At 43.7% G+C, this 12,438-nt stretch overlaps 1 protein-coding gene across 1 annotated transcript in view; it reads left to right on the forward strand.

Moving 5' to 3' along the window:
* Positions 1–11,910, forward strand: part of LOC136358165 (amine oxidase [flavin-containing] A-like) — a 36,581-nt gene extending 24,671 nt beyond the window's left edge. The window contains exons 8-15 of the mRNA XM_066314071.1: positions 777–936; positions 2,197–2,293; positions 3,615–3,668; positions 4,578–4,635; positions 5,069–5,166; positions 7,138–7,249; positions 8,596–8,658; positions 10,607–11,910. Coding sequence (XP_066170168.1) covers positions 777–936; positions 2,197–2,293; positions 3,615–3,668; positions 4,578–4,635; positions 5,069–5,166; positions 7,138–7,249; positions 8,596–8,658; positions 10,607–10,762 — 798 coding nt within the window. The 3' untranslated portion in view covers positions 10,763–11,910. The remainder of the gene's footprint in view (positions 1–776; positions 937–2,196; positions 2,294–3,614; positions 3,669–4,577; positions 4,636–5,068; positions 5,167–7,137; positions 7,250–8,595; positions 8,659–10,606) is intronic.
* Positions 11,911–12,438: the final 528 nt, after the last annotated feature.

The following is a 12,438-nucleotide window of genomic DNA, read 5'->3' on the forward strand; positions in this document are numbered from 1 at the left end:
TATATATTTTTATATTTTAGTTCTGCATTGAGACCATTTCAAAGGAAGGAAAAATAATAACTTTGCTATTTGCGTCTAAGCTTGTGGTTTGCATGACAAAAAAAAAAAAAAAAAAAAAAAAAAAAAAAAAAAAAAAAAAAAAAACAACCCAACAGAAAGGACATTTCAAACATCTTTAGTAAGATTTTTTTCTCTGTACTGTGGTGCTTGGAAATGCTCCATCAGCACACGGTTACCCACAGGGGCATCCATGGGGCAGCAGCAGCCCCACCAGCCTGAGAGCACCTGAGAGCAGCAGTGTTGTGATATAGTGTCACCCTGTAGGGTCCTGCACTGCTCCAGTCAGACCCAGGGTCTGTGAGAAGGATGGAGCATTCAGGAAAGCTGGAATCACCATTAATATTCCTTGTCCTGGAGTAACATCCTGTGAATATGCACAAATGTGATTTTTTTAGCATCTTAAAATTAGGACAAATGTGGACAAATATTTTCCTGGACATGATAAAAGGCAACTACCTAGGCCACAGGATGTCTCTTGTCCCATTTCCTCACCTATCTCCAGCCAAGTTTCAACTCTGGTCACTTTTTCCCATCTTCTTTTTTCTGAAATGGCAGAATTACTTTTGTCACCTGGAAATCTGTGTGTGGCAAATCCTGACCTAGCAGGGTCAGGTGTGGGGAAGCTGTTAGCAGCTACTGAGTGTCTTTCAAACATGTCCTGTGGGATGAGCTCGCTGGGAGGCAGCACCTTGTGCTGACTTTGTTCTGCATTTCAGGCCAAGTACGTGATCAGTGCCATCCCTCCAATCCTGACAACAAAGATTCATTACAAACCAGAGCTGCCACCAAAGAGAAACCAGTTAATTCAGCGTATGCCTATGGGGAGTGTCATAAAATGCATGATGTACTACAGGGAAGCCTTCTGGAGGAGGAAGGGTAGGTGGGGAAAGCAGAGGACTTGGGAACTCTAAACTGTGCAAATTTTGAAGCTCTGCTGTTGTCTAACAAACATAAATCCAAGAGGGGGTTAAATGTGCAAAACTCCAAAATCAAACATACACAAAAGTGAAAAGTAAAGCTCCTTAGAAAGCAGAACTCTTTGGGCTCGAGTGCATGCCTTGTCTCAAGGATGAGTCCAGACCCAAACAAGATCCCAAATCTCATTGCAGTTGGCTGAGGTGGGATGACCAAGAGAACAAGCAATGTTTCCCTGGGAAACCTTGCTGAAACCTGCAGAGCACAGAAGCATCAGCTTCCCTGCAGCATCAGCTCCCTTCTTCTCCTGCCAGGGACAGTGAGGTCAGACAAAGAGAATTTACAGCAGATGACAAGCAGAGCTTAAGGTGTAAGCAAGACCTTTCCCTGATTTTAATCTTCTGTTCTGCAGACTTGGTATTTCAGAGGACTGGGCAAAGTAGGTTAGCTTTTTGTTTAGCTCAAGGTATTTTTTTCCATTCTGTAATATCTTGTTTTTTCTCAGCTTTAACTGATACCATTTTCAGAACTATTTGTATGACCAGATTAGTTCCACTTTCTTCCTAACAATGTTGAAAGTGGTAAGAATCGTTCTTAATCAAAGTAATATTTTTGCATGTTTCAGGGCATAAACTGGCCATTGAGATTAGGCAGGAGTACAGTCAGGTGTATAGATTGTTCTCTCTCATGAGATCTCTCATGAGATTTTTCACATGTTCATCTGAAACATGATGTGATCCTGGATTAGACAACCCATACTTCTGCTGCATTACTGTTGTGGAACACCATTCCTAACAATCTTACCACCAGCAAAATCAAAATAGTGTAAATTTGAGCCTGCAGTGACCAGATATAATTACACTGGGTTTTATTTTGGTCAAAGTTACTCACGGAATGAATCACCATAGTTCTGATTAGATTATTTTTAATGTTTGTTGTCCCCCAAACAGGAAGCCAAAGGGACTTGCAGCAGTCCACAGAAATTCCTTCTTAAGTAGCAATGGAATTTTAAGGGTCTTTACAAGTCTGTATACACAATTTCCCAGAGTCAGAGAGAGGAGAAACTATTACAGACACACTTCAGACATGTAGGTGTTATTGGTAATAAGGGAATTACTGAAAAATTCCTTTTATGGATAATTTTCCTTGCTTATTACTATCAGAAACAGTGATCATCAACGCGTTTTTCTAACAATCAGTTTGGGGTTTCTTTCCCCTTAGGTTACTGTGGTTCCTTTATCATTGAGGATGAAGAGTCTCCAATTGGAATAACCATAGATGACACAAAACCTGATGGAACTTACCCTGCAATTATGGGGTAAAAGCTGTCAACTTTTACACACACAGATGTGTATTTCTTCTTGTAAGAGTTAATGGGAGCAGGAGGGAGAGGAGAAATTACCAGGTTACATCAGTGTTTTCCACTTCCACAGTTGCACAGATGGAGGGGAGCACTTCTGCCAAGCCTCTTGTGCCTCTCTAGTCCATATAAACTCTTTGGTGGAGGTTCTGCTACAAACAGCCTAATACAAAGAATGTGGTTGGGAAGGAGTTGCTGAATTCAGCTGTAGACTTTTTTAAGCATGCAGTTCACAGGGGGGGTTTTTTTGTGGTTTTTTTTTTACCTATCTATTTGAACCTCTATTTGGTTTATGTTGGGCTTTTATGTTTAGTGCCTGGTCCAAAATGACAGTGCAATTGTTCAACAAATCCTCATTTTTCTCCTCTCCCCACTGAGCTGAGGCAGGACAAGGAACATCATCTGCTGGAGCAGGCAGGCAGCTGTACAGTGAAAAAATCAAGATTCTGTAGACAAGTAAAAATGTTACAGTTTGGATGAACAGGTGGGAAAATACATAACAGCATTGGCTGGCTTTTAAAATAGCTGAAACCAAATGAACAAATGATCTTCACAAGTGTTTCAACCATAACCTGAGGTGAGACTGCCAAAAAAAAGGCCAATATAAATGTCAGGCAACTACTCCTTAAGTATCTGGCAGGGAAAGCTCACCACTCCTACTGAACTGTACATGTTTATGGGCATGTTCAAGGCTTAAAAGCTTCCATGATCTGAGAGCAGCAAGCCTCCTCCAAACCCCATATGGCAAACAGTTTCCAGCTTTCTTCCTCCTCATGGATTTGGATGACTTTCTAAAAGAGTGTAGGAACATACTTCATCCCCTGGATATCTCAACTAGGGTCAGATGAACTAATTGCCCAACTGTTTCCTTCAAGAGGAATAGATGTTAATCCCAGTCCTTGCAGGAGTGATCCATGACACTGTGCAGGGCCTGTCAGAGCAGCAGGCTGTCATCACCTGCTGACACCAGGTGACACAGGCAGCTGCCTGCAGGACTTCAAAAGCTCAAGAAAGCTCAGGGTCTCAGTCCTTTTCGATCAGACTTAGGCAGGTGCCCTCTGAGAATTCACATCCTCCCTTTCAGTTAACTCTGCAGGTTACCCTGCACAGGCTTTTTCACCCGTGTGACCTGTAATTATTTAATGTTGAGGTATGATGACAAACATGGAGCTCATTACATGCCAGTAAAGTGCTTTGCCAATCCATTTTTAGAGTCATTTTGAGCCAGAGCTTGCAAATCAGCTGGGGTGATGTTCATATGCCTTATTTTTCTTTCCAGTTTCATCCTTACCAGAAAGGCTGTCAAACTGGCCCGTCTCAGCAAGGAAGAGAGGTAAGAGTTCAGAAGCTGCAGACATTCAGAAACAAGTTGTTTCTCTGGGATGCTTCCCCACAGGAATGTGTGTTAATATGTGTGCGAATATGCATATTTATACATGCTCAGTCCAACTACCAACACTGAAAATTGGGGCAGAAATTGATACTTTACCAGAAACAGGCCAAGACACTAATGCTAATATTCATCCAGTTATGGATATTTCTAAATTTGCAAGTCCTGCCCACTCTTCCATGCTATGATTTACCAGTTCTGGGTCTCTGTGTGAATGGAGAAGATTTTTCCAACCATGTTCCCCGACCACATCTCCACTGAATGATGCTTTAACCCAGGGGTACAGGAGTGCTGACATGGCTCCTTTTGGGTCTCTTTCAGATTCAGACTGGGTGATAAAATTTTTAAACTTCTGTGTTTACAAAAGCATGGTTTCTCCATTAGTCAGTGAAATGAACAAACTTTCTAAATATGAATTTTGGTACTGTGCAAGTGAAATGGGAGCTCTGCTTAGGAATGTGAGCAGCATTCTTCAGCTCATATTTTATTCCCAGCTATAGTAAATCCGTAGGGATTTAATTGATTTATATTGCTTTTCTTCTGGTCTTACACCAGTGAACATGAGAATGAATTGGCTCTGCATCCTAAAATAGCTGTAGAAAGATTTATTTTTTTAGACCTCATTGCCAAAATCAACCTTCATTTCCCATTCCCTGGGTCCATTTTAGAAGTAACTTTTAGGCATCAGCATTTGAAATATGTATATTAAGATAAGAACTTGAAATCAGACTTAAAGCCTAACCCAACTTTCTTTCCAATGTGTTGCAATAAATTTAGGTTTTATAGAAGGAAGATGAGAGTGGAGATGTTCCCCCTCCGTTTTTTTCTGACTCTGATTTTATTTTCATGTAGGAGAAAGAAGATCTGTGAGGCTTATGCCAAGGCACTGGGGATGAAAGAGGCTTTACAAGTAAGGAATTAATGCCTGTTTTTGCCTCTGTTGTACAATAATGTTGCCCCTTTATTCTGGATAATGCAGGCAAAGTTCCTGACACCTAAAAAGTGAACCTAAAATTGCATGTTGTGCCATACAATCTATATTCCCAAGGGGAGGGCAGCACTGAGTACAGCAAGAAAAAAACTGCCAGTCTCACTCTGCACAAGAAAAAAGAAGGCAGTGCATGTTTTAATTTGTCCTGTCATGTGCCCGTGGGAGAGTGGTGTTTCTGTAAAAGCACAAAAAGTTGTTTTGTGCGGATGGATAGCATTAGCCAGATGACATGGCACTCCTTTGTCAGGTATTCTTAGCCTGCTTCCCCCCCCCGCCTTCCTTCAAAGGAAATATGTTCCCATTTCCCATTTCTCTGCCAGTGTTTCACTGTTTTCTCTGTCCATGCTCACAGCCTGTGCATTATGAAGAGAAGAACTGGAACACGGAGCAATATTCAGGGGGCTGCTACACAGCCTACTTCCCACCAGGCATAATGCATTCCTATGGAAGGTAAAACAGAGGATGCTTTGCTTTCTAATTCACATTTCTTAGCTCACTTACAATGCTATACCTTATGCTATACCTATGGCATATTTAGAATATTAGGAGAACTTCAAACCTCTTTCCACTCCCCTTCTTCCCAGCTAACCAGGATATTTACTTGCTATTGCTGCTTACTAAGAGCAGAGTTTCTCTTGTGGCTTTCAAGGAAACAAAACACAGTCACAAAGGGACCTGCTACAGCCACAAAACCTTTCCCCTCTGGATTATTTACAGTAGTTTGTGCTATGCAGTATTTGTAGTGGATCCCTCTAGAGACCCCCAAGGCCCTGAGGACACACATCTTGGACAGATGAGGAGTCTCCACTGACTGTATTGGTGGAGCATGAGGTTCAAGAGAAGCCCAGGAGCTGTTGGGGAGGGGGTTACACCCTGTCTGAGCCAAGGTCCTTGGGGAAGAGTTGTCTGTCTTGGTTTGGAAAGACAGGTGTCTGCCAACAAAAGCTGGAGCTTCCCATGGAATGGAGAATGTAAACCCCCTACCTCCAAATTATTATAATTTTGCAATTACGGGCTTTCAGGCAAAGATATGGGAATAGGAATAATAGTCCTTTACTAGGAATATTAAAAAAATACAAATATAGTGGTACAAAAAAAAAAACCAAAAAACCCCACAACCAAAACCAACCAGAAAAAACCACAACTCAACAAACAAAACCAACCAACCAAAAATCATAGAGACTCTGACAGAGTCAGAACATGACCTGACACCCCTGGTCAGGGTGTTGGAAGTAGTGCAAATAAATCCTCCTGGAGTAACAGATGTGGTTCTGTTGGAGCAGAGATGATCCTGTAGAATGATCAAGTGGTGGCAAGATGGGTCCAGTCTTCCTCTGGGAATCCAGTGCAAACAAGCTGTCCTGGTATTTCTGAGTTTCAGTATTTTATTTAGGTAGGAATGCTGGGCTCCTCCCACTGGGTGGAGCATCTCCCAATGGGATGATGTAACTTCATGCAGTTAGCCTTAATGGCCCATTAACAGCAGATATCCCCTGGATGGAGGATGGGTGTAGAAGACATAAAGAACACTGCCCCACCTTGTTTTAACAGCTGTCCATTAACAAAAGACACCCGTCCCCTCCCCTTGGAGTTATGAGGAATGGGTTATACAAGAGATAAAGGGAAAAACAAAACAAAACAAACCACCTCCTCAACTGGTTTCAACAGATGGAAAATAGAATACACATTTTTGGTTACATATTGCAACCCAAGGCATTGTCCCATGTAGTCTCTTCTCTTATCCTTTATCCAAACGCTCAGGCAGTGATGGGTGAGGTGTCTGGCCTGGGGAAGTTGTCAAGCAGAAAGGGAAAACCTAATGGGGGATTAGATGGGAGCCCTTACACCAAGCACATTCCCACTGGGAGAAGGAGCTCGTTACCTGTAGCAGGGTTGGCTGGAATGCTTGTGCAGCACTGCAGGGCTGAGGGACTGCCTTTGTGACCCTGTGGGGTGCATGCAGCTCCCTGAATGCCAGGCCTTCAGCAGCCAGGCAAGTCCAGCCTCAAAATAGAAGCTATTTAGTGATCTATCACTGCAAAAACATCATTCACATTCCACTGTAATAGCAGGGTAATAGCAAAGCTGCCATGCAGCAGACAGTAATCTGTCAGCTGCACTGCATTGTTGGAGGCTGTTAGGATTATCCCTTATCCCAGCACTAAAATGAGGCCTGTGTTACTTTGTGTGGGAGCTGGGAACACTGATTTATACCTTAGGTTTTTCTCTCTCTCAGATCTTGAATTTTGTGTGCAGAAGCAAGCGGGTGGTCCTGCAGGGACAGATTATTGCACCTCAGCCCAGGTCTGCAGGGATTGTGGAGAGCTGAAGCCAGGCACTCCATCGAAACCATAAATGGCTTTTAGAAGGATCACTGCCTTCCTGTCACTTGTCACCTGACATTCTCCTCTTGTTTTGAAGGGTCATTCGCCAGCCTGTTGACAGGATCTACTTTGCTGGCACGGAGACAGCCATCCAGTGGAGTGGATACATGGAGGGGGCCGTGCAGGCGGGAGAGAGAGCAGCCAGAGAGGTACAGACCACTGCTCTGCTTTCAACAGCTCTGTCAAAAGGCTGGAAAGGATCAAGCACAGCTTGGAGGGTCTGACTTAGTGCAAAAGCTCCTAGAATTGACAGGGAGTGATCCCGAAAAACAATGTGACCAAAGCTTCTTTTTTTTTTTTTTTTTTTTTTTTAACTTAATTAGTTATTGAATAAAGTGAAATTGAATAAATTGATATTGAATAAAGTGAAGCAAAAAATCTCAATCAAATCAGAATATTACTGAACTAGAGGCTTAAAATAAAGCTTATGCCATGTACTGCATGCCTAGAGGAAAAAAAAAACCCAACCTGATTCTGCTTGTAGATACACTACCTGAATTTCTAACAAATTAATTACTGCATGTTTTAAAACCAATCTAAGTTATTTTGAATGCTCACAGCTATTTCCTGTGCAGAAATCCAGAAATCTGAACATTGTTCTCATTTTTGATCTATCCTTTCTGCTTCTCCTTTTACAAGACAGTCCTGTTAGCTGAGCTTTATGGAATTTTAATGTGCAGCTCTGATAATGTGTAAATCTCCTCAGATCGACACACATTGGGCTGGGTTCCCAGTCACAGTAAAATCCCTTTACAACAATCTGGAGGGAGGGGAAAAAAGCATTAAAGGGTGCACACTGCTGTTACAACTGCTGCATGGCAAAGCCACAGAGTTGTTATTTAAGGGAGAATCAGCCTTTTACTTCCATTTGACAGAATGTCATATTCTTCTTATAATCCTTATTACTTGCTTCATTTCAAGTCACCTAATTTCTTTTTTCTCCATACCTGTAAAGCAGCAGTTACAAAGACAGTGAGCTGTCTTCTGGAGGCATTCATTCATTCATTTGTCCCCAAGAATCCCCATGATTGTTACAATCAGTTTATTCTCAAGAAAAATCCTTGATGAGCTTTGTACTGCCTGAATAGGGGAAGGAGAGTTCCATAATGCTGTGCTGTGAGAGCCTCAGAGTTACCTCTCTCCTCTCTCTATATCCCAGAAGCATCATTCCTTACAGGTTTTGTGTCCCAAGTGCATGGCACTAACCTCACCTTGGTGTTCTCAAAATGCCTTGAGAAAAAGCATTTTTACTTCTACTCAGAAAAAAAAAACCAAAAACCACAAAAACAAAACTAAAAACCTCCCACAAAAATATATAAAGAAGCTTTAGTTAAAAAAAAAAAAAAAGTGCATTTTCTGGTCCAAGAGATTTCAGCTCATCACAGTTACACCTTTTATCAATGTCACTGTGCTCTGACTTGCTCTGTTTATCCAAAACTAGAATTATTGTGGGTTATAATTTTTTCATGTAGTACAAATAATTTTTTTCTTCTAGGTACTGCACAGTATGGAGAAGATCTCCAAGAGTGAAATTTGGATGCCAGAGCCAGAGTCAAAGGTAAGCCAGAGTATCACTGTCACCCAGTCAGGTGTGTGTCTCTATTTCAGTGATTCCTGTGCACCCTGCTCCCAGGCAAGGCTTTGGTCACCTCAAATGCTGATGTATTAATTTTTCTGACTTGTTCAAGGAATATTATTTGTGTCTGAAGGGTGGATGACTAAGAGCCAAGAACAATGGTCTCAGAGCCTGGGGGACTGAAAAATGCAGCCTAATTCTGCCCAGTCCAGGCCATGGTTTAACGCCAAATAGAACCTCATTCCAGCCACAAGTGACTCCATCTTCACTGTCCTGTGGCTGTTCAGAATGACAGAAGACATATCTCACAGCCATCTTCTTCCCTGCCCAACCTGGTCCTTAGGAAAAAACTGTGACCTCTCCAACCTCATGGGGGGCATTTGCCAGCTCCCTGCTCCCCTGGTGAGGGGGGACCCTGCAGAGTCACCATCTCCTCTCTGTCTCTGTAGAGACAGCCACAACACTCAAGAGTACTTCAGTAAAACTTCAGAAAGCTTCAAGCATCAGCACCTCATTATCTAGAAGTCTTTCATACCTGTTCTATGTAGTGTCCCATGGGCAGCTCCACACAGCTCTGACTCTTTCCCTCCTTCTGCAGTTCCAATTCACCCCTTCCTGTCCCTATCACAGCCACCTAACCCTGTCTGTCCCTCATACAACAGCTCACTCTTTCTGTCCCTTGCACAACCCCCATCCCTTCCTCCTCACAGCACAACCAGCAAACTCCAACCAACACTCTACCACTAACTTACTCTTTTATCACACCCAGCTGTAAGGGCAAGGCTCTTCCCACTCTTTGGTAATTAACACAGCTGCAATGTATCAGAAGCAGGATTGCCTTTAGCATTAGAAGAACTGTTAAGAACTGGCTGAATGGCTGGGCCCAGAGAGTGGTGAATGGTGCTGAATCCAGCTGGCAGCCAGTCACCAATGGCATCCCTCAGGGGTCTGTGCTGAGGCCAGTTCTGTTCAATATTTCCATTGATGACATGGATGAGGGTATTGAGTCATTCATTAGTAAATTTTCAGATGACACTAAGCTGGGAGCATGTGTCAATCTGTTGGAAGGGAGAAGGGCTCTGCAGAGAGACCTGGAATGGTTGGAAGGATAGGCACAGTCCAATAGGATGTGCTGAGTCCTGAATTTTGGGCACAATAACCCCCTGCAGCACTACAGACTGGGGACAGAGTGTCTGGACAGTGCCCAGGAATGGGACCTGGGGGTGCTGGTGACAGCAGCTGGACATGAGCCAGCAGTGTGCTCTGCTGGCCAAGAAAGCCAATGGCACCTGGCCCGGATCAGGAAGGGTGTGGCCAGCAGGAGCAGGGAGGTCATTCTGCCCTGTACTGGGCACTGGTGAGGCCACACCTCGAGTGCTGTGTCCAGTCCTGGGCCCCTCAGTTTAGAAGGTAATTCTATTACCTACCCCAAGCACTGAGACACTTGAGCATGTCCAGAGGAGGAAACAAGGCTGGTGAGGGGCTGGGAGCCCAAACCTTGTGAGGAACGACTGAGGGAGCTGGGGTTGTTTAGTCTGGAGAAAAGGAGACTCAGAGGTGACCTTGTCACTCTCTACAACTCCCTGAAAGGTGGCTGTGCTCAGGTGGGGTTGGTCTCTTTCTTCAGGCAGCAACTGACAGAAGGAGAGGACACAGTCTTAAGTTGCACCAAGGGAAATACAGTTTGGATATTAGGAAAAGGTTTTTTATGGAAAGAGTGATTAAATACTGGAGTTGTTTGCCCAGGGAAGTGGTGGAGTCATCATCCCTGGATGTGTTTAAAATAAGACTGGATGTGGCACTCGGCGCCACGGTTTAGTTGAGGTGTTAGGGCTGGGTTGGACTCGATGATCTTGAAGGTCTCTTCAAACCTACACATTCTGTGATTCTGTGATTATCTCTATCTGACTTCCCACACCTCTCTCCCCAGGATGTCCCAGCCCTGCCATTCCCCACCACGTTCTGGGAGAGGAACCTGCCCTCGGCGCCGGGGCTGCTGTGCCTGCTGAGCTGCACCCTGTGCCTCACCTCCGTGGCTGCTGCGGGGCTCTTTGTCTATAAAAAGGGACTTGTCACTCGAAACTAGCAGGGACCAACACACCCAGTGGAAGCTGCACACCCCCTCTCCTCTCCCCTTTTACCAGATGAGTGTTATTTTGGAGAAAAGTGGCACGGACAGCTGGAAAGAGCAAAAGTTATTCTCCTTGTGATTTTTCTTTTTAGTCCCATAATTAATGCATCAAATCTGCTGCAGTTGCTACCAGCTAAACAGAAATAAATCAACTGTGGGGGTGTTTTTTCAAATTTGTCAATTTGTTTTGGGTTGGACATGATAACATCAGTGATATATTCCTAATACAGGCAAGGCAAAATGCAGATCACACCTTTTCTGAGTTGCAAAGTGGTCTCGGAGATCGCTTTTATTTCCACTCAGTGTTTTATTTTTCATCTCACAAGATAGTAAATGCCCTCATGCATTCACCTCAGTCAGCAGCTCAGAACATCCGAGGTTATTCCCATACCATCCCTGCTGCACAGAAGAGATTAACATGCCAATCAGTCGTAGAATTGCCAAATTAATTTTCAAATGCATTTGATTAATTATTAATCATCACAACGTGAAACTTAACCCCGAGCTGGATGAAAGGAGGTAATTAACACAAGGCACAGTGCTGAACAGGGAGAGAGGAGGCATGGCTGGACTTCATTCCTTCCACTGCCAAGGAAACATCTGTGCACATCTGCTCTGTGAGGTGCCTGCCCTCAGAGCATCCATCCAGCCCAGCCTCGTGCTGCCACAGCACAGCGAAATATGAATTAGCAAAGTTAAATTCCCCCAACTTGCAGCAGGTGCTGGCTGTTATTTTCCAAATGGCAGCAGCTTCCTGGATCCCTGGATCCATTCACTGCCCCTCATTTCACTGCTAATCCGTAGCCCCTTCATCCAATAAGGAGAAGCATATTTGAGGCTCGAATTGCTGCCTTGTAAATTACAGTAATTGGATGCATCTGCCTGTTCTGCTCTTATTATGTACATGATGCACTTAAAATAATCACTTGAGTGTTTTACTGAAGTCTGGAATGTATGTTTCACAATGTACCATCATTATGTGGTCTTTTTTGCCATGAATTTTGAGCGTTGTACGTGTCCATGAACTCAACTCTTGTTCAACATGGGTGAAATGTGCCTTTCAATAGTCCTGAAACCTCGATCTTCTTATAAACTTTTCTTCAAGATTCTTTCTTGCTCGGTTTTTTTTGTGAGTTACATGAATTGCTGATTGACTTGAGGGCTCCCTGCTGAACGTGCTCTCCCCAGCTCCAGCCATTGCTGAGCAGAGATTCCTGTGCTCAAGGACTACCCTGTGCATGCAGCCTGGCACAGCCTCAGTGGCTCCTCAGGGAGGGAGAGCACTGGCTGCTGATGAGCCTTTTGTGGTGTGAAGCAGTTCTACACTGCCACACACTTCCCCCAGAAGGACATTTCCACCACCTGAAAAACACTGCGCATACCTGTTCAAAAATAATTTATCCATGGGTGTATTTGTAGCAGTTAGAGCCATTTGTTTTCAGGCTTACCGTAGACTTGACATCAGAACTTCTGCATGTACATGCAAAAGGGACCCCAAATCATCTGCAATACACCCATGAACCAGCACTCTCCAGCTTCACTTTTCACCTTATCCAGGCACATTTCTATTGAAATTACTTTGGGGTTTGAAATAGCAGTGCAATTCAGCTGAACTCATCTCAAACTGTTAA

The sequence above is a fragment of the Sylvia atricapilla genome, chromosome 2 (assembly GCF_009819655.1).
Source record: "Sylvia atricapilla isolate bSylAtr1 chromosome 2, bSylAtr1.pri, whole genome shotgun sequence".
Taxonomy (NCBI): Eukaryota; Metazoa; Chordata; class Aves; order Passeriformes; family Sylviidae; genus Sylvia; species Sylvia atricapilla.